The sequence below is a fragment of the Nomascus leucogenys genome, chromosome 21, assembly GCF_006542625.1.
Source record: "Nomascus leucogenys isolate Asia chromosome 21, Asia_NLE_v1, whole genome shotgun sequence".
Taxonomy (NCBI): Eukaryota; Metazoa; Chordata; class Mammalia; order Primates; family Hylobatidae; genus Nomascus; species Nomascus leucogenys.
Genome location: NC_044401.1, coordinates 1,076,435 through 1,099,270, shown reverse-complemented (window position 1 = coordinate 1,099,270; position 22,836 = coordinate 1,076,435). Strand labels below are relative to the sequence as shown.

General features: G+C 44.1%; 1 protein-coding gene across 1 annotated transcript in view; it reads right to left on the bottom strand.

The window, feature by feature from the left end:
• Positions 1-22,836, bottom strand: part of FSTL1 (follistatin like 1) — a 54,919-nt gene that overhangs the window by 15,276 nt on the left and 16,807 nt on the right. Inside the window, exons 3-5 of the mRNA XM_003261871.4 lie at positions 4,804-4,908; positions 2,142-2,271; positions 1,240-1,272 (exon numbers count right to left, since the gene is read on the bottom strand). Coding sequence (XP_003261919.1) covers positions 1,240-1,272; positions 2,142-2,271; positions 4,804-4,908 — 268 coding nt within the window. The remainder of the gene's footprint in view (positions 1-1,239; positions 1,273-2,141; positions 2,272-4,803; positions 4,909-22,836) is intronic.

Below are 22,836 nucleotides of genomic sequence, written 5' to 3'. Positions count from 1 at the left end.
TCTGGCACCCACTGTGTGGGAGGATCGGTGCCCATGGTTCTGCATATGTCATCCCGGCACCCCAGGCAGACAGCATTAGCACATCCAGGGTACACAACTGGAAAAAGTCTAGCCCAGGATTCAAGCGCCCATCTCTAAAATACTTGTAAAGATTGAGAATATTGAAACAGAGAGATTTTGCTGCTTATGTGAGAAATAACTAGAGCAGAAAAATAATAAAGGATACTTTCATTAACTTTAGGAAGCTGAAGGGGAAAAAAATCAATAAAGCAGCTCTCTTGACTCAAAGATGAGCTGAAATAATACATGAATAAATGAGAATATTACAGTTTTTATGCTACTAGATTTCTGATTTTCTCCAGTTTCTCCCTTTCTCACCAACTAGGTCCATCCAAACTTCCCCCCACTTACAACTGTATACCACCTGCATCATCCTTTATTATGAACAACAGAATGTGAAGCCCAGCGAGGGCTATGTCGAAGCCCTGCTCTGGACAGCTGTTGTCCACTGGAAATAACAGGGTGTGCTGAGAGATGAGTGGATGGGGAAGCAGAAGAGAGAAAGCTTTGGCAAAAGAGAATTCCTGGAAGACAACATATGCTGTGGGTGAAAAGGGCACTGGGCCAGGGGAATGAAAATCTGAGAGTTCTTCCCCAGTCTGCCAATTACTAGCTGTGTGACATAGAAAACGCACTTAGCCTCTTTGAGCCTCAATTTCCTCATCTATATGGTAATTACAATAAGATCTACTTCACAAAGGCTACTGTGAGAATCTAAGGAAAGTATGCGCAAAAAAGCTCTGTAACTATAAATCATGATAAAATTTTAGTGATCACTAATAGAAAACCACAGAAGTCTTACTGGCATTTCCAGTTATCCCCTTTCAAAAAGAGTTGTGCCTTCTATTTGCTGGTCCCATGACATGAGCATGTCTTACAGGATGTTGAAAAATGAACTCAGTGGCTTTCCTGTTCATGCAGTTCAATCACTACTCAGGAAAAATGGGAAAACACAGCCAACATTCTGACCCAACCAGCTGCTTCAATTGGCAAACAGATACACACACAAATGTAGTTTTGCAGCTTTTCTGAGCTGTGTTGAGGAGTGGCCAGTTCTGGGACACAATTCTGATGCATAGAAGATCTTATGAGCTTGGCAGGGATTGTGGAACACAAAATTTCTATCATGAAAAGAATGTCCTCCCTGAGATGCACACAGTAGAAAAAATAGGCACTCACCTGGGCTGGCAGATGGACTTACGGATTTCTTCTCTGCAAGACAAAAAGAGAAAATGTGTAATGCAAAGTGAAGGAAAAAAGAAAATTTTTCTGTATTTCTAGGATTACAACTGCTCCACACATAGAGGAATATTTGTAATCTTTTCATCATTTTGTCTTGAATCCTTTCCTTTCCTTTCCTTCTTCTAGGGCCCAGGTATGAGGATCTTCTGTTTCCTGCTTTGTCTGACAATTTAGGGCCACTGAGTTCCCTTCTGGCCTCACACCTCCTCCTGTTGCATTGAGGGGTCACTGGGATTTTGAGAATTCAAATGGAGAATCATTCTGGACGGGGATTGGAGTGGAGACAATCACCTGGGAAACAGCTTCTTGTTTCTTCAAGGGAGGGCAAGGCTGAGAGGGGCTGGGCAGGGCTATGGCTTGGCAGGGGGCTGGCATCTAATTAGCAACAAGTGTGGGGCTTCTTCCTTCTTATTCTAATGGCAGTGGTTTCAGTGCAAAATAGAGGAGACAGTACTGAGAGGTGCCCAAATTAAAAAGCGTGGGAAACGTGAAACTTACCTACTTTCTAAAAAGGTACATAATTCATCTAAGGAACTTTCTTATTGTTACTGATTTACTGATGGGGTCCACCTTATCTACTATTCAGCTGCAGACAGTGCTGAAAACCCCCTCTGGGGATCTGATATAGCAAACCCTGGGCAGAGGCCTGGGCCATCCAGGGCAAACCCAGCAGGCTCATAAGTGACAAGAGGATGCAACTCCAACCAACTGGGTGCTTTCCACAGCTTTGAGAGGCTGTGGTCATGGTGGAAAGTCCATGTGGTCAGCCAGGCCACACTGCTCTGTTCCTTGGCTCCCCATGGCTAAAGCTGCCTTACAGTGGTGAGAGCACACCTTACCTTTGCAGTGTCCATCGTAATCAACCTGGATTTTGGATCCAGTGAGGCAGGCATCTCGATGCAGTTCACAGTGGTTGAGGTAGGTCTTGCCATTACTGCCACACACAGGCCTCTTGTGAGGTTTGCATTGCTGAAACAGACCCAAAAGAGAATGTTTGTGCAGTTATGGATATTGACACACAGACACACACACACAAGCATGCACACACACACACAGAGCCATTTTGTAAGGGGACTCTCCACCACCAGAGATGGTGCTTCTACCGCACCAGGGCACAGGGAGTCACAGTTCTGGCCAACTGAGCCTATGGCCCTTCATGCCTGTCCTGGTCCAGGGTCATCTCTTCTATTCAGTGAAGAAAGAGACACCCTCTATAGTTTCATTGTGATCCCTCCAAAATTCATGTTGATACTTAATCCACAATGCAAAAGTATTAAGAGGTGAGGCCTTTAGGTGATTAGGTCATGAGGACTCCTCCCTTGTGGATGAGGTTAAGAAGTGAATAGAACAGTCTTCCTACAGCATTTGGCCCTTTGGCCCTTCTGCCTTCTGCCATGTGAGGATGCCACATTCAAGGTGCCATCTTGGAAGTTAGAGACCAGGCCCCCACCAGACATCAAATCTGCTTGCGCCTCAATCTTGGACTTCCCAGCCTCCAGAACTGTGAGAATTAAATTCTTATTATTTATTAATTACCCAATCTCAGATATTTTGTTATAGCAGCCCAAACAAACAAAGACACCCCCCTCACCACATCAAATTAGCAGAAAGGGCGTTTTATTAAAAGTCAGAAATTTGAATTCTCTGTCACTTTGGAAAAAGTCATTTAATGTCTCAGAAGATCTAAGATCCCTTAATATTCCAACATTCAATGACACAAAACAGCCAGAGCTGAGAGCTGGGAATGTGGAGAGACTGATAGGCAGGCAGGCAAACACACACACACATGCACACACACACACACACACACACTCCAATTCTTCCACAGCCTAACAGTAAGGATCTCTTGCTTTATATACTATTGGGGGGCCACTTTGTTTTCCTCCTAATCTCAAGCCTTTGTTGTGAAGATAGGAGTAGGGTTGCCTGGGTCTTTGTGAGGTACTACAGAGAATCATTATGGACAGGGAAATTGAACAAAGTTCATTTGGCAACTAGGTTATGCTTTGGCTGCTGAAGGTGCCAAGATCACAGGCAAGCTCAGTTTTTTGGACTTCCATGGTTTTTAATGGGGAGAAGCGGGAAGTAAGTTTAGCTCAGATCCAATAAAGAAAGGAACTGAAACAAGAAAGAGCAGATGGTAAAAAGAAGCACAGAGCACTGGAAGTGGATGGCAGCCCAACCTCTCCAATTTTAGTTGAGGATACCAAAAACACAAATTTCAGTGAACCAATATTCATTATGGAGTGCTCACTATGTGCTGGGCAATGGGCAAAACCAAATGTGGGCTCTGTCTTCACAGCATCTCCTGAGACCTCAGGTTTGGTCTCAGCTCACCCACATCTAGTTGTACAATTTTTAGGATCAGGTTTCTAGATCCTAAGACCAGGCTTATGCCACTACACTGTGGCCAGGTACACTGCCAGTGAAGACCTCCCAGAGCTAATGGATCCCCAGTAGGATCTGGCTTTTAGGTTTCTGAGTTAGAAAACTTCCTTTCTGAGGCAACAAATCAGGATCCTTAACCTGGGGACTAAATTGGTTGTATTTAATTTGCAGAAAGACGTGTTTCCAGGCTATGGGTTGGTTTGACAGAAAAAAGAATGTCCAAGGTATTTACGTTCACTTTAGCGGCAGAACTTGTCAGAATCCAGCCTACAAAAGAAGTATTTATCAAAGACTCTCTTTGTTTTTTAAACATTAAAAAAAAAAACTCTGCATCTCATCTACTGTTTTTAAAAATTTGCATATCCTCTGACCTAGCAAGCCCTGATGTCAATGAATGCTACAGAAATAAAGGCAGTAGCATGTAAGGGTATTTGCACAAGGATGTTATTGGTTATAGTGGTAAACAACCCAAGGAACCAACTGAATGTCCATCTATGGGAAAATGATTGAATAAATCTAGTTCTTTTATATTACTAAATATTATGCCACTACAATGAGTTAAATGAGTTAAAACTATATGTGCTAATCTAGAGCGTTGTCCCTGATAAATTAATGAGTAAAGAATACAAACTGTATATATCTATATCTATATCATGATCCCATTTTTGCATAAAATAGGGGGAACCATTATGTCTACAGTAGCATATAAACCCTTACGCTTATAGTAACATAGAAAAGAAAAACATGTGGAACAACATGTACCAAATTGTTAACACTGGTTACTTCAGACTAAGGGATTGAAGGGTTATGGGGGAAGATTATAATTTTATGTCTGTGTAAATGTCGGTACTATTTGACTTATATAAAACAATTCTTATTTTTTAATTAAAAAATCTTACAAAGCGAAATTAAAAACAAAAAAAGAAAAAAAGAAAAAATGTCCATGCTTTAAAAATCAGGAATCTGGAATAAAAATTCCACATTTTTCAGAGGGATGAGGTATGCTTTTATAAAGAGAATGAAATCATTGGCACCTCCTGCTGATGGGTGGCTCTGCAAGGTAGCCACATTTGCCTTGGCCACTGTCCTCTGGCTCCCGACATCAGGACTTACCTCAATGCAGAGACAGGTGGGTTCCCCTTTCTCTGTGACTGCACATTCCCGGCCGGCTCCACAAAACACATTGGCGCAGATCTTGGATTTGCTCCTTAGCTCTTCCTAAAACACACAATCATAAAGGAAACCATGTGACTGAGATGAACCCATTACAGGATGAGCCCATAATGAGATTATCTTTCAGGCTTGGGCTTTGCTCTGGAGTCATGGCTCATGGTCTTAAACAGCTAGATGTTGGGTCTTAAACAGACAGTGGGTCTTAAACAGCTGTTGGAGATGTTGCCTCCAACAGCTAGTGCCCTACTCCCAGATACTGCTTCAGCCCAGGTTCAGGTACTTCTGAGTCCCTAATATGTTTCTCAAAGAGCAAGAGTTCCTTTCTTGCATGCTTCCTTTCTTCTAAAAATGCTTATTGAGCACCAATTTTATGCTAACACTACACTAAGGGATGGAGATACAAAGGACAGACCCTGTCCTCAGGAAGCTCCATGACTCTCAGAGGAAACTCACAAAGAAAGAGACATTTGGAAAATAACACAGGAAGTGCAAGAACAGGATCACCAGGGAGCTGGAGGGGAGGAAGAGGGTGAGAATTTTTCAAAGGATACTTTCTGAAGATACTAAGGCTTAACTGATTCTTAAAGGATGAGAGGAGTAAGTCAGGCAGAAATGGAAGCATTGTCACAGCATCTAGCCCAGAAGCCTTGGGCAAGGAGGTCTTTCGTGATTTTGCCTGCCCAGCCAGTCAGGATGAGAAGCTGGGAAAATCACATTCTCCTTCATGTAACCACCACTACCCCTGGGTTGAGTGATGAATGAGGTGGGGCTGGCTTTCTGCCACCAGTGAATGGGAGGGAAGGGATGAGCCACCAACAGATCAGTGCCTGTCAATACCCCCACATTCTCAGGTGGCATACACTGAGACCATTCCCTGCCTTATCAGTTCTGCTGCACACGTCTGAACAGGGGAATGCCTGACTAGCAAATGATTTGAGAATAGTTCTACTATCAGGCAGCTTCGCCCTCTTAATCTTGAAGCCAGTGGCAGACATGGGTAGGGGCTAAATGGGACCATAACAAAAATAGCAAATCCACGTTTCCAATGGTTTAGCCATCCTTCTTTTGCCCTTTGAGATGATAATGCCTTGAACACCATTCAGTCAGGTTTGGGTCCTTCAGATACAAGGCTACTGGGCTAGATGCTGTGACAAAACCAACAAAGACTGCAAGAGGCACGATGGGGTCATGGGGCTGGCTGTGGTAAGGCAGGGATGGAACCAGACAGTCCACCCTCCAGGCCATGTCTACCACATTACGCAGAGAACTCACACCCACAAGTCTTGTAACAGCACAATTCTTATAGTTGGTGAATGTTTTATACTCAAGTTTAGGGCAAAAAAAGCAAAAAGAAAGAAGAGGCTTTCGAGCCGAGGTGCTGTATCCAATACAGCTAGTCTGCTGCCACCCAGAGGCTGCTCTGCAAACTCCAAGTTATTATTTTCTGTCCCAAGCCAGCTTGCTGGTCATGCAGGGCTCCCATTGGTCTAGAAGCCGTTCTCAGCTCACATTTCATTGGTTCACATGCTGTTGATAAACCAATTCTTTTTTGAATGTTGCTAAGGCGAATTCAAGAAAGCTAGCAGGCGGGGAAGAAAGAGGAAGTAATTCCCAGAAGTCTGCGGAGATTGGAGAGCTGTTGTTTTCCTAAACAGACAGTGGAGATAAAAATCAAGGATATTCTCCAGGCAGGGCCCTCTTGTGGAAACTGTGCCTGACAATGTAAGGCAACACGAAAAAGGAAAAGGTTTTTGCTGACGAGTTGTAAAAAACCTCAGATATGTTTACCTTCTCCTCTCCCAAAAAACGACACTAGCCAAAGGATTCAGACAAATATGCACCCCGCTGTGGGTGTGTCCCATGAGTTATGGACACACAAATGCATAAAAAAGCATGTTCAGACACATGCTTGCACTCAAAGACACCCGCACACAGCTGCACAGGCAAACCCCCACAAACCTCCACTCACTATTCTCTGTCTTTAACTAGTAATTTTCATTTAAGGCTCACATGTCCTCATCTATAAAGCAGGGGTAAATGCCAGCCCTGCCCTGCAGAGATTCAGTGAGATACATGTGGAAGTACCAACTGTAAAACAAGCTGCCTATGAAACCTGTTATTCATGGGAATGCCTTATAGAGCTGCTTGCACAAAAGCCTGTGGCATGTACGGAACCTCCTTTTAACTTATATTGTTGTTTTTAGTAAGTATTAAAAATAGATTGAATTAAACCAAGTCATTTTTCAGGAATAGTTCTCAAAAATCCATTTGAAGAAACAGATAACTTTTGAGTTATAACAACTAATATTTGAATAGTACAATTTACAAAATGTTTTCATACACATGATTTCGTCTTACAGGGAAACCCTGCAAGAATAGGTATATTATTATTAACTCTATTCCAAAGATGAGGAAATTGAAGACCAGAAAGGTCAGATAACTTGCCCAAGTTTCCAAAGCTAGAAATGAGAGGAGCTAGGATTCCAACTCATATTTTCAACCACTGATAACTAAACTCCCATTTATAAATATCCGGCATCCTACTAAGTAATTTTTATTATATGTGATTTAAGCTCTTCAATAACTCCCTAAGTTAGACATCATTAGTAGCCCCATTTCACAGGTGAGAGAGCTGAGCCTTAAATAACTAGAAAGTGGCAGAGCTAGAATTCTGCCCAAAGGGAAAGCAGTTTGTATTTGATTTATTTTCATATCCAGATGACATAAGGAAATTATGATGGGGGTGTGAGTTGCATAATTAGCAAGTGTCGGGAGAATGTGCGTTAAGAGTGCGTCAGAGATTTAGATTTAAATTACCCACATCCCACCTCTATTCCTTACTTGCTGGTAGTGGGCCAGGTGCTCTCTTTAAACCTCAGCTTCCACATGTGAAAACTGGGAGTACTGATTCTTAGAGGGTTGTTGTGAGGATTAAATGGGATGTACTGCAGGCAGCACAGTGCCTTACCACACAACTGAAAGTGGCTATTACTATGGTGGGCAATTTATTTTCAGACAACTTTCCCACTGAGATGCTGTCACTACCACCTTGGGCTGTCATGTCCCCGTTTTTCCCTGTCCTCCCTTGCACTGCAGTGATAATAGAGAACAGAAGGACTGACTGAATGGAAAAAACAAAACGCCTGTTTGAAGAGCACACAGAGAAGGGGGGAGCCACTAGTTACACAATCATTCCCCTTTGCAGGTGACACGTCTGTCAATAGGTGGCAATCTCTCTCTTTGTCTTGCACAGCCCAGCGCCGCAATGCAGCAGTGTTGGCTCCTGCAGCTCCACCCAGCTCTGTCCTCGGAACAAGAAGTGGTGCAGGAGGTGGAAGAATAGGGTGGCTGCCCCAAAAATATGGGCAGGGGGATCTACCAATGCGGGGGAGGTCTCACCTGCAGCCTCATAGCCCTCCCCGGTGATCCCCATTCACAGGCATGCTTTGATGCAGGAATCAACAATGAAGAAAATTTTCTCCAGAGAGATAGCCTTTGTGCCATTGAAAGCCCTTCTCCAAGCCTCATCTTCTCTGAAAGTAGGAGTGTCAGGTGCATCCCTGAGGTGCCTACAAAGTTACTTAGGGTGGTGGGCAGTCTTACCCATCTACTGAGAGACTGATTCTGAGTGGGGGAAAAGAACACCTTGAGAGGGGTTGAACATGCTCATGGGTTGGAGCGATGGCTGCCTGGTGGGGAGGGTTGTGGTGAGGAAGAGGGAGATGAAGCAGGGTGGCAGGTGATGATGGGGAGAGGGGTGGCGCTCGACGGCTGACCCGAGGGGCTCTCCACAGCGACTATGAGAAGTGAGAACCTTGGAAGTTTTGGGATTGGGTAGGTAACATGATGGATATGGTGCTTTGGAATGTTAATCTGTGTTGGGTCCTTTCTGAAATTCTGATTCAAAGTGCAAGGCAGCCTGGATGGAGAGAGGCTGCAAGCAGGAAAACCGGCCAGGTTTAAGACTGTAATCTAGTCGGGGATGACAAGGGCCTAGGACCCAAGGCCAATGTTAATTTTAGCACCTTCGGCTGAGTGAGGCTCTGCAGATATCTCTGTCCTCACAACCTCTGTGCAGGTCTCTGTATTTTTAGTCCCATGTAACAGATGCAGAGGCATTGGAGAGTCAGGAAAGCTCTGTGACGCATGGAGGCCACATAACTAGTGAGAGCTGAGTCAGGAACAGAACAAAAGCCAGTCTGACTCCAGAGCCTCAAGGTTCCCTCTTGGGGTACAATCAAGGCAGTGAGCTTTGGGGAGCGGGGACAGTTCCAAGGGCTGGCCCAGGGTGAGGTTACAAGGTACAATGCAGTTCTTGCAAATAGAATTGTTTGCTCTACCACTGTAACGATTTTAGGAATGAGGTCCCAAAGCAGTATGAGGACTTCGTTTGTGTGTGTGTAGATAACCACATTGGCACATGGATGTTCTCTAGGAGTATGAGGTTATGGGCAGGTCCAATATTACAAAAGTATGAACCTGTAAGTCTAAATGTACCTGTCAGAATGTAATTGATTTGAGTGGGGGTAGAGGGTGTGTTTTGGAAGTGTGGACACTCAGATATATTGATAAAATCAACAAAATATCTGCCTGCAATGGAGAAACATCAGATTTCTAGCTTTATCCTTCTGCATCATCTTCCTGATCAGTCTCCGTGTTGTTTTCATTTCGTGTGTTGCAAGCCAAGCTCTGGAGATTTGGTCTCATTAATTTTCACATTGCAAAATCCCTTTGGTAGAAGACAGACTGGGAACATTCCTGACTTTTTACTAGGTAGAAAGTATCTGGGCAACGGTCAGCTGTTGAATGGCAATATTCATACTTGCACAGCAATTTTGGTTAATCTGTAATTTTTACTGTCATTTTTAATTCTTTTTAGATAGGCAGGCAGGGGATACCTCTGAGGCCCTTCTAGATTTAAGATCCTAAGTTGAAAATAAAACTGAGGCTCACAGCTACATGTGACTGGTCCAAGATCTCACAGTTGTGGAACTGAGGCCTGGCCCTAGGTCTCCAGACTTTAATCCCAGCCTCTTTCCACTAAACCACTCTACCTCTTTACAAATCAAAGCCAGGAAATGTTGTCTTGAATCCAAGGTCTTAAAAAATGGAAATGATTTTTGCAATCAAAAAAGATCCTTTGCAAGCAAATGGAGAAGCAAGTTATTTGCAAAACCACCGGTAGAGGTGATCGTGTATCTGAGTCTCTGGGCCAACCAGAATTAAGTCTGAACATAAAATACACGTTGAATGTTTAAAAAAAAGTCTTCTGAAGTAAAGCAATTTCTGGAAGAACAGTGTGCTTTGGCAGGGGAGGAAGCTTATAAGCAAAGCCATAAAACTGTCAGCTTAATATACCATCATTTCACTAACATGAAGTGGGCCGGCTCTGTCCCCTCCATTCTTTTCTTCCTTCCAACTCCTTTAAAAAAGAACAGCTCTACTTATGCCAAGGTGGAATTTTGGCTCCACTTGCCACTATTCTGCGACAGAGTGGCTTTGTTGACGTGAGAAAGGCTCTCTTTGCTTTGCCAGAATTAGTCATGGAAACTTCACAGGAACACCAGGGCCCCTCAGATATACACAGAATAACATGGAGCTGGGGACAAAGGAATTCACAGAACTGGGGAGAGCAGGGGGAGGTCTGCAGTGGGGTGTATGGGGTGAGATGCTGGTTGCTCCCAGGCAGCTCTTCTGGAACCCAGTAGCACAGGCCTGAGAAAAGCAGAGAGAAAGGGCAAAACCGCTTCGGGACCTTGAAACCTTGCTGGAGTATCTCATGACCTTGTTCAAGTCTCTCTTTTTTTCTGGAAAGAAATGTGTTGGTACATCCTGAATATGCTATGGACAGAGGAGGAGGGACTGGCGATTTCTAGCAGTGGTTCTGATGTGCTTGGCAGGGGAGCACTGCATGTGTGCAGTCCCTGCTATAATTGTCCCTTCCTCATATGTGTTTGCAATCAGTCCCTCATCTCAAGGTTAATGCACTAAGGCCAGACCCTGGTTTTGTGGGGACTGAAGCTTCAATGGTTTAGGGAGGGCTCTGTAAGAAAAAAGAATATACAATTATAAATGCAAATTGGGTAAATGGCCTCGCAAGACCCTTGCAAATAAAAGGTCTGAAATCAAAGCTTAATTAGCTTCATGGTAATCCAACTCTCCATTTGCCCTATTATTTTCTTCATAAACAAAATCTTTCCAATAATGGCTTTTGGGTCCTTAGTCTATTAGAGAGAGTCCTATTCAATATTTGATGCACATATGGCTTATCTCAAGTAGACTGTAAGAGCCTTGCACACTTCAGCTTCCCACAGACCCATCACAGTGTACTGCCTGAGAAAATGCTCAACAAATGGTTTGTATATTAAATGTCATTTGGGGGTACAAAGTTTCGTTTATGCAAGATGAGTAATTCTTGGAGATCTAATGTACAGCATGGCAATGATAGTTAATAATACTGTTTGTATACTTTTAATTTGCTAAGAGGACAGTTCATAAATTAAATCTTCTCAACATGCACACACACAAAATGGTAACTATGTAGAGGTAGTGAATATGTTAATTAGCTTGATTATGGTGAACATTTCACCATATATGAATATTAAAACATTAAAACATTTGTACACCTTAAATATATGCAATTTTTATATGTCAGTGATATCTCAATAAAGCTCCTTAAAAATAAACAAAAATTATTTTAAAATGTCATTTGCAGTCTCTTCAGGTTAGCACAGCAGCCAACAGTGGCACTTGGGATGTTTTTGGGTCAGTATGGCTGGGCTCCATGACATCCAAATAAGAGATGTATCGCCTGACGAAGATTAGCTTTAAGATTAAAAAAAATCTATTACGAAGCTGTCAATCAAGAATTTTTTTTTTTGAGATGGCGTCTCGCTCTGGTGCCAAGGCTGGAGTGCAGTGGTGCAATCTCAGCTCACTGTAACCTCCACCGCCCAGGTTCAAGTGATTCTCCTGCCTCAGCCTCCTGAGTAGCTGGGATTACAGGCGCATGCCCCCATGCCTGGCCAATTTTTGTATTTTTAGTAGAGATGGGGTTTCACCATGTTGGCCAGGCTGGTCTCAAATTCCTGACTGCAAGTGATCCACCCGCCTCGGCCTTCCAAAGTGCTGGGATTACAAGCCTAAGTCACTGCACCCGGTCAATCAAGAATTATTTAATTACCCTTTGATTAATTTCTATGTTTAGCCTCTATTGCAGCTTATGGGATATAACATGTTCCTTTTACTACTCATTGCATATTGTGTGCCTGGAAATTACTATATTCAAATTTCAAATGGGACAGTGCTGTTTACCTCAACCATTTTCTTTATTATTTTACAGATTCTGTCACATTCTCTAAGTGTCTTTTCAGACTGAAGAATCTAGGTTTGGCTCAGGCCACCTTCACACGGAAGCCTCTCCCCTTCACTGCTGCTCACATGTCATCTCTGGAATGCCTCATGCTGCCTATGCTTAGGGCTTTCTTGAGGTGGCCCAGACACAGCATAGCACACTAGATGCTTGGTTTCTATAGAATGACCAGTTCCTGTGTTCTGCAATGGTCTTGTCTAGTCATAGCAGAAGTATAGCAGTATAATATGCACTTACAAAGTTAGAAACATGTTAGGCCTGTTTATATAGGACTGAAAATCATCTCACAAAGATCTATGAGGCTCGGGGATTCATCCCTGTTTGCACTGAGGAGACTGTGACTTCAGAGGTGCTTCTGTTCCCATGGTCCACAGTGACGAGTTGCAGAGTCTCCCCTGTGACATACCACACTGCCTTCTCAACACAGGAACACCCAGTGACTCCACTGCTACTGACAGGGTCTTTCGGGCTCCCCATTACGAAAGCAACACTCCTCAGAGTGATTCCTGGGAGTTCCCAAGATATCTTGTCACTCTTCCTAAAATGTGTTTTTGTAAGGCTGCCACTAGTCTCACAATTTCACCCTTCAGTTTCTTAGGAAAGCCCAAGTGGAAGTTTCTAATACAGACCATTTTTCTGCCCTGAATTAGCTTGTTAGGTTTGAATATGGTTCTTATTTTCTTCTCTCCAATTGTCTACCTAAGACTTGTCCACTTTGAAGGCCAATGTAGAGAGTATAAATCCTCCAGTCTTCTTCAGTAATGGCCAAGGAAAATGATTTAAACCCATCAAAATGCCTGTAACGGCAAAACAAAAAAAGAGAACGGTCTGTAATGAGCATGGTGCAAGCTCCGTGGCATAAACCCAGAAGGGAGGCCTGGGTGCGGTGGCTCATGCCTGTCATTCCAGCCCTTTGGGAGGTCGAGGTGGGAGGATTACTTGAGCCCAGGAGTTCCAGACCAGCCTGGGCAACATGGCAAAACTCCGTCTCTACAAAAAATAAGATTAGTTGGGCGTGGTGGCATATAGTCCTAGCTACTCAGGAGGCTGAGGTGGGAAGATTGCTTGAGCCCAGGAGTTTGAGGCTGCAGTGAGCTAGGATCATGCCACTGTACTCCAGCCTCGGTGACAGGGTGAGACCCTGTCACTAAAAATAACAACAAAAAACCCAAAAAGGAGCAGAGGATGTGGCTGCCCCCACCACAGGAGTGTCTAACCTAGTTGGGCTGATGAAACAAGAATACAGGCCAATGCAGTCCTAAGTAATGGGGCCAACTCCAGGAGATGGGACTTCATAGAACAGATGGGACTTGAGCCGAGCTCCTAAGAAAGGTAGGATCTGGATGGAAAATCTATAGGTTTTTAAGCAGGATAGTGTTAAGAAAAATACTTGAACAGTGGCACATGGCAAAAAATGGGTAAGGCGGAATTGGGGGCAGAAGGAAATCAGTTGGAAAAGGCCTGGAGTGATGAGAGTTGCATCTACACTAGTGGTGGCATGGTTACAGAAGGAAGGGATCCAAGAGAAATCTCTACAGAATAACGAGGTCTGGCAACATCCTGAATAGAGAGAGGAAGGAGAGAGTCTGCGGGGCTGCCAGATCTTTGGCTTCGAGGGCCTGGAGGGTTGGTTGTGTGTCTCTGTCAGAGATGAAGGCTAGGAAAGGTGTCCCGTGAGGGTGGGGTGGGCAATGATGAGTCAGTTATGGACATGTGTCTCAAGGGACAGTGAAACATCCCACAGACAGCTGCCAATGTTGGCTAAAGATGCATATCTGGGTGTCATCTGTGTAGGGGTGAGAAACGGAGGCAGAGGAACAAATGAGCTCAGGAGGAAAAGGTGGGCATGGAAGGCTGAGGGCAGCGAGGGCGTGGAAGGAAAAGGGGGAGCACAGAGAGCAGGAAGAACAGCCCACGAGCGGTCTCTGTGCAAATCAGAAAAGGAACCTTCCTCTCCAGGAGATGCAGCACATGGCCAGGGTATGGGGCTTGGCTAGCAGAGCGTAGCTTGGATTTCAGCCCCTGTCACCTCCTCATGCAGTCAACAGCCTGCACAATGGTATGAGAACTCTGACAGCAAAGCAGCCAAGAGAGTAGAGTAGGAGCATTCAGAGAACTGGGAGGAAAACCAGGAAGCCTAGAGAGCTCCCAGAAATGGATGATGAATGCCATGTACGAGAAATCATTTGGCAAATGTTGGGATAAAACAGCCAAAAAAAAAAAAATGCTTTTAAACTTCTGCTGAAACCTGAAATAGTAACCTGGGGTGTAAGCCAGGCAGAGGCAGTGATGTCCTGTGTAAGAAGAATTAATGCAGGAGGACTGAAATGGGCCCTGGATATATCTCTACCTCTAACATATGGTGTGACATGGGGCAAGGTGCTTGACCTCTCTGGGCCTCAGTTTCCTTAGCTATAAAATGCAGAGGTTATAGGTGATGCCTAAGTCCCTTAAGCTGTGAGAATTCTATTAATTAGAAAGCTCAGGAATTTACCACTTCAGATGTTCCTAAATATCAAACTTCACTCTCCCAAGGAAGCTAACCTAAATGGCCAAACTAAAGAAAGTGGTTATGTATACAGTCACATGAGGGTGTTTCAGAGTTTTTGCTGGGTTCTGAAGTGGAGATTAAAGTTGGCTCTCATAGTCAAAGGATTCTCATAAGCAATGCCTTTTCATTCCCTCCTAGATCATGGCAGAGGGAATCAGGGAAGCAGTAATGGAACCCCAACTGAGTGTCCTGATTTTGTTTCTAGTGAACTCGCTGGAACCCTCTACTACCCTAGAATGCTATTAATAAAGTTTTTATTCTACTTGCATTTGCCTTGCAAGGAGAAAAGGGAAGAAAAGAAAGGAGAGAAAGGCTAAAGGAAATTAACATGAGATTCACAATTCTTCATTCCTGCCAAGAACCTGTCACTGAAGTATGTCTGGGGCTGCCAGGGCTCACATTTACTCAGCATTCATGCTCTAATTATTTCCACATGTAGTTCAAGGAAAATGGTTGATCAAAAGTTTAAAAAAAAAAATCCCACACACCTAAATCCCAGTACCTTCAAATGAAAGAAGGGAGAAACCCTAGGGCAGCTGTGAGAAAATTCTCAAGACAGGCAGCTTTAGAAGCATCCCCTGCAGTGCCTGCCACATCTGGGCCAACATCCCTACACATTCCCATCCCTCCATCCTGTGCAAGCCCACCCTCCACCCACCCCCAGCTTCCCAAGCCCTGAACCCATTAGGATTTGCATTCTTTGGAGTTCTGAGTGGAATGTAGGATTTACTCCCCTGATACGGTGGAAGGCAGATGAGATGGATATCACCTAAGAGGTATCTAGTTCTCCACTCCACCCATTTTGCCTTGGGTGCCACTGAATTTAAGGAGTCCCTGGGTGGTTCCTGATACCACACACCTGCTGGGAATGGAATCCACTGTGGCAGAGAGCTTGGGTGCTTCCCTGAGCTGGAACAGTACCCCCATCACTTCTGTGGCTGCTTTCCATTACCCCAATTTGCACATGATTCCCCCTAAACCTGTAAGCTAAGCCAGTATTCTCCAAGGTGGTCCACATGCCCTGGCACTGAGTTGGATGCCCGACACTGTCACCTACTGCCTTCTACCTGGGCACTGTTAACAAAGTCTTTGGCACATGGCACAGGGCGTTTTTCCTCTCTCCTGGGTGACGTCATTGTTCATGTAGCCTTGAGATCCTTGGGCTCCTCACTTTGAGCAACCCTCCACTTCTTAGGGACCCTGGCTACTGAGAGCTCTGGGAAGTGTCTGTGAGCAGAGCAGGTAGCCACAGCAGATTTAAGCTGTAAGTGGACTAAATTTAAAAAAAGGGTCTAGGGCTCCCAAGGCTCTATGTTTTGAAATGAGAACTCATTAGCCTTTGAAAATGTCAGCATGATGAGGAATTGTCAGATGCTTCTTTAACCTTCAGATGGGCAGAGAATGTCCCACAAGACCACCTAAAAAAATAATGTCACCATCTGGGAAGTCTGATTTGTTGTCTGGCTTGCCCAAATTCTCCCTGTCCTTCAAGGCTTGGGTCAAGTTACACCACTCCATCCTCAGTGACCTTTTACTTTCTACTGGTATGAATTCCCCTTTCCTTCTCTGAACTTTGATTCCTCTTTGTATGAACTCATTTTGATCATTTATTTTTTAAAAAATAGAACTGAGTGTGCGGATTTTGTCTTTCTGGCTGACCTATAAGCTCCTAGAAGACAAAGATTCTGTTTGTCCATCCTTTTGTAGGACCTAGCATAGTACCTTGTGCCACTCCATTAACCTTTGTTGAAAGCAAAAAAGGGTGGATTGAACCACACTGGCCTGGGGTCTTGGGATAGGGACAGAGAGGAACAACACCTGTGCCAACTCCTTTCCTGGGGCTGCTCCCTCCCAGAACTGGTCTTTTTTGAGGAAATACCCTAAAGACCCTGCCCTCCACCACCAGGCCATATATATTCAGCCTGGAATTTCACTAATTAGAGATTGTCTTAGGCCCACAGAAAGACATTGAAGAGTGTGTTTGTGCACATGTGTGTGCATGCACATGTGTGTTAATGAGGTAGAAGAGCAACGGAGGACTAAAATGGCTTTCAGTCATTTCCTTTGTCCACAGTTTAAATATATAACCTAACTGAGACATGCTGAGAGAATGAGAATTTGGTGAAGAGGAAGATAAGGTAATGTGGGAATGTGGGGTACCTCAGAGCAAAGCAAAACTGGGTGAGATTTCTGAGTATAGGGTAGGCGCAGCCAAAGAGCTGCCTGTTACTAGGGGGAAGTAGAGATGAAGAGAAGCAAGTGAGAAGAAGGCAGGAGAAACTGTGGAAATGGGCTTATTATCTGAGGCCATTGCTTTGCATGAACTCTTCTGAGGAACCCCGCCCTTACACTGTCTTCTGAGGTAGAGGGAGGCAGGCTGGCCAACATTCCTAGACCAGGAAAAGAGCTTCTTGCCTTGCTCTACCCTTCCTCCACTCCCAAAATATTCTGAGAATCTCTAACTACTCCCCTCTGGCTCATCCACTAGGCTGATCTTGCAGTGGGCTGGAATACACTGAAACACGAGTTGCCAGGGGACAGCAAGGCCTTAGGTGTGCCCACATGGTTTATCTCCCCTTGGATTGGGCACATTAATAGGAACTGTGATGCCCAACCAAGAGGTGAGACCATCTGATAAAATGGTGGAGGCTGGGGGGATAGTAGGGATGTCAGGGTTGACTGAAACAAAATGGATCTGGGAGGCCCAGCATAGCAGAGTAGCAGCAGTCTCCACTTTAAAAACAAGGACAGGCCAGGCACAGTGGCTCACACCTATAATCCCAGCCCTTTGGGAGGCCTAGGCAGGTGGATCACTTGAGGACAGGAGTTTGAGACCAGCCTGGCCAACATGGTGAAACCCCCCTCTCCATTAAAAATACACAAATTAGCTGGGTGTGGTGACTTGCACCTGTAATTCCAGCTACTCTGGAGGCTGAGGCACGAGAATCGCTTGAACCTGGAAGGCGGAGGTTGCAATGAGCCTAGATCACACCACTGTACTCCAGCCTGGGTAACGGAGTGAGACTCTGTCTGAGACAAAAAACAAACAACAACAACAAAAAAAACAGGGACAAAGTCCTGGGAATCTCTGGGGGTAGTGTGGCTGCAAAGCAGTTAAGGTTCCAGCACCCTGGCAATTATTTTCTAGCCTAAGGATGCAGACAGGGTTAAAACCCAGCAAGAAACTCCAAGCTAAATGAAGTCTCCATACATGTGGCTCAGTAGGGTTCTAGGAGAAGCAGACAGATGTCATTAGAAGTTCTCAGACATTGTGTTGCCACAGCAACTGCTGGCCAGGAAGAAAGTGGGGAAAACCTGGAGTCCGAGGAATACAGTCTTCCAAGGAAATGCCAGTGGTGTTCATCATGCTTGGGCTTCATGGCTGGCTCCTCCAGCTTGCCCATGCCCAGGCTCTAGAAGGCCCTCTCCCTCAAATTCCTCCTAATCCCCATTCCCAGCCCTGGAGCAATTTCAAATGCAAATCAAGGGCTCCCTTCAGTTGGCATCCAAAGGAAGGAATGAGGAACTCTCAGAGGAGAGTTTGTGCAGAAGAGTAATCTCTGGTCCCTGGGGCTTTCTGGAGCTGAGTGAGGATCAGTGAGGGAGACTGCAAGTTTAATTTATGCATCACTCTGGAGCACCCGTGAGTGTGGCCTTCAGCCATATATTTTATCATCCAAATGGGGACATTTGAGAGTTAAAGGAAACCTTTTAAACAGACACACTTGGACAACAGGTCTGAACTGTGACACATGGTCACCTTAATTACTAGGCTGCCTGTGGAATGGGAAAATTTGTGGTTGTTATTTTAGAGAGTGAGGATGCTAACCTGGTATCTATGGGCCCCCAGAAACCCACCCATAAATTTTGGGACTGGATTTTCAAGGGGGCATGAATTTTTCAATACTCAAAAGACCCAAACCCAAACCCAATAACCTAGGAAAGACAAAACCTATTTTACTGCTCTGGGCATGAACTGCCTTTTGTAGCCTTAATCTCCCTTGATTCAACAGCCACAGGAGGATTTTCGGGGGTTCTGCTGCTGGGAAGCTGGGGAGCCTCAGCAGATGGGACCATCTTTGCTTCTAAGTCTTGATCATTACAAATCCTTCCAACTACTCCTCTAAAGAGACAATCATTCATTTCACACGTTGTCACCTAAGGGAGATAGTTCCCTATTGATTGTTTACAGCAAGAAAGTGGTCAGTGGAGTGGGATCATTCCACAGCAGTGAGACCTAATAAATCTGCCCCTGAAGGGGAGTGGTTTCCAGGAGTGCATTCTTACACATTCTTTAACATCTGAACTGAAAACAGTGGCACAGGGATCCTGTAGTCACGAAATCAGGGAAAGATCAGGCTCTCCTAGGGCACCAGCAGAAATGACGATGTTTTAGGCATAACATAGCCCGCCTAGATATTATGAGCATGTGGTTCAGCCACAAGCTCAGTTACAAAATTGTAGGATGTTTAAAGGATAAGGCCCACCCAGAGTGTGTCTCCTAGAATTTTCTCAGAGACTCTGGGAATTACAGCCATCTGGTAGGAGTTCCTAACAGTTACTCATTGACTCAGGTTGGTGGTGGCCCTCTTCTCAACCCTGGTTTAAGGCTGGGAGTCCCTGGGCCAACATGCCTAATTTATTGCACCTATTACTCAGACAGGTCCTGAAAAGTAGAGCACAAGTTTCTGAGCTGAGTTTGGAACTTCTCAAGATTTCTGGGGTGGTCAGGAGGCGCTCCTTAAAACCTATAAGCATCAATTTTAACACCATTGTTCTCTGCTAGGCATGGGTGTCAGGAAGTTCTGGCACCCTCTACAGGTCCCCTGGATTTTAATAGTCCAGTTTAGAGGAATGTTAATCTTTGTGGAACAAACTGAGAACTACATAAAATCAGTTCCTTTGAAAAGAAAAGCAACAATCCAAACACAAATTAATCTGCACTTCCTTATCATTATCTAACATGGAAATAGATGAAATCTATAAGTAATATACAGGACAATCAAACAAAAAAATAGCAAACATCATGCCAAGTGCCAGGGGCTCAAGGAAGAGTAAATCACAGTCTGTGTCTCTAAGGAGCTTGTAGCTTAGGTGAGAAGCTAGGGGAATGAATATATGCAATTTTAAATAACAGAACAACACAATCCAATAAGAGATAACTCAAGACAATGTGTGGCTATGGTTAAGTGACAACTGTCTAGAGCAGTGCTGTCCAACAGACATAGAATACCCACCTCAGACAGAATTTAAAATTTTCTAGTAGGTACATTTTTTTTTTTGAGACGAACTCTCCATCTATTGCCCATGCTGGAGTGCAGTGGCATGATCTCAGCTCAATGCAAACTCTGCCTCCTGGGTTCAAGCAATTCTCCTTCCTCAATCTGCCGAGTACCTGGGATTACAGGTGCCTGCCACCATACCCGGATAATTTTTGTGTTTTTAGTAGAGACAGGGTTTCACCATGTTGGCCAGGCTGTTCTTGAACTCCGGATCTCAAGTGATCCACCACCTCCGTCTCCCAAAGTTCTGGGATTATAGTTGTGAGCCACCGCACCCGGCCTCTGGAAGGTACCTTTTAAAAACTCAAAAGAAATAAGGTGAAATTAAGTGTAATCACTTATTTTAAGAAAATATATCCAAAATATTACCATCTCAACATGTAATCAATAATATGGAGATATTTTATACTCTTTTTTCATGCTAAGTCTTTGGAATCTGGTATGTCCTTTACACTTACAGTACATCTAAATTGGACTAGCCACATTTCAAGTGCTCAATAGCCACTGCAGCTAGTACCTATCGGCACTGAACAGCACAGTTCTAAACAGTTAAGGCTGGATGCGGTGGCTCATGCCTATTATCCCAGCACTTTGGGAGGCCAAGGCCAGACGATTCCTTGAGGCCAGGAGTTTGAGACCAGCCTGGGCAATATGGCAAGACCCTGTCTCTTAAAAAAAAAAAAGAGAGAGAGAGAAAAGGAAATAGAAATAGTTCTGAGTTCTGACCTCACTGCATCAGAGGAGGAGGGTTTGAGGAGCAAGAGTAAGACCTTCTTTAACTTGGAATACTTTTGAAGTGGTGTATAACTGAAGTCAATAGAGATTATCTGAACATACAGGCAAGGCAGCATGTCAGGCTGCATCTGGGACCAGGATACTGAGTAATGAGGACCTAGTCCTTCAAAAATGGGCAGGCGTCATGGGCACTTAGGCTGAATTCTGGCTCTGTTTTCAATGCCTGTGGACAAGTCATTTCACCTTTCTGGTCTCCTCTATAAGAAAGGTAAAATGTTTGGTACTTCCTCTCTGTAAGACTTTTTATGGCTTAGCTCAGAAACAATGACAAAACGGCTAATTAAGCTGTACATATTTGGAGCCTTCTCTTAGCTAAATACGCTTTTTTCAGGGCATACAAATCCATGGACAAATTTGGCAATGAGGTAGATATATCTTTTCAAAACCTTTTTTAAAAATTTTGTTGGCTTGACTGCTACACTCTCTTGCTGCCAGCTTTCAATATTACACACAAACACAGTTTCAGTGCTTTGAGATTAAAGTCAATGAAAACATGCACATTCTATTCTTCTTGAGACATTCCTGTCTTGCATTCTTTCCTTGAAGCAGTTGGGATGTCACAGCTGGGGGGAAGGAGCTGTAAAACCTACTTATCCTGGCCAATCAGGCCTTGGCTGACAGGAGGCCCACCAATGAGGGACTGCCAGGTATTCCATTCCACTGCAACAAATTCCCCCCTATTTTTTCAGAAATTAAAACCCTCCAAGACCCTCAAGCTGTACACAATGCACAAAGACCTCCTTTTTTGTTCATTCTGTTTTTCCCCAAGGACTGCATTAGAAACTCTACACAAAAACATACTAGCTTAGTTGCTATGGATAGATTATCATTTGTGGTAAAAACACTTCCAAGTATCATGTAACAATATTGTTCTCACAGCTCCGGTATCCTTCATTTTAACTGTGTAAACACTGGAGAAATGCCACATATTTAACTGTTTGGGGTCACCCTGAGGAACTCCCAACTCCACTGAAAAATGAAGCAGTATGCTATGGTAAGTCTGGGAACTCTGACTTAAGGAGTTAGGGCCACAGTAAGTGGAGGTGGTTGGCTCCCGGGGACTTCACCCAACGCTGTCCACTGTGTGAGTGGTGGAACCTTCCCCAGAATGAGACTTCGCCTCTGAGATCTTAATGTGCAAATCCAGTGACACTGAATGCCTTTTTCTTTGTTTTATCCATACTGGAAACATCACAGTTGCCATTCAAATGAAACCAGAGCGAATAAGAGCAGGAAGGATCCGAAAAAGTGAAGGTTTCAGCAAAAGGTGAGGTCAAAAGACAAAGGTGACTAGTGATTATGGGCAAAGAATTACCAACAACAGAATTTAATGATTTATTTCATATTCCTTGGGACATTAGCTTCCTCTGGGAATGGTGCCAAGTTATATTAAAATTGCTGATCATGGAAGGAAAGAATAAAAATATTTACTATTCAGCTAGCCTCTGCTTAACTTCCAACTTCACCTGGGGCTGAGAGAAGTAGAATCCAGGTGTCTGATGAAGCAACCCCAGCACTACCATCATGTCCAAGATTAAGCAAACTGTTGACGGGCAAGTGCTGTCAACCATCTTCCCAGACGCACAATATTCTTGCAGAATACGGCACACAGATGACTATCATTAAGATACAAAGATTGTAGGCACCTCTTCATATTACATATGAGACATTTGGCCTTATTAATCCATTTAGCTAGTGGATTAATTCAACAAATATTTACTGAGCATCTACTATACACTAAGCACAACTGGTTCTAGGTATCAGAGACCCATTGCAGAAAGAGAGACAAAGCCTCTGTTCTGAAGGAGTACATGCTCTAGAGGGAGGAAGGCGAATAAACAAACAAAAATAACAAGTTCATTTCAGCCTGTGATCAGTAAGTTTAGAGGAAAATATAGTATGTATGACAGAACTCTGGGAGAGAGGGCACCACGTAGATTGAGTGGTCAGGGAATGCTTTCTTGAGCTGGGAC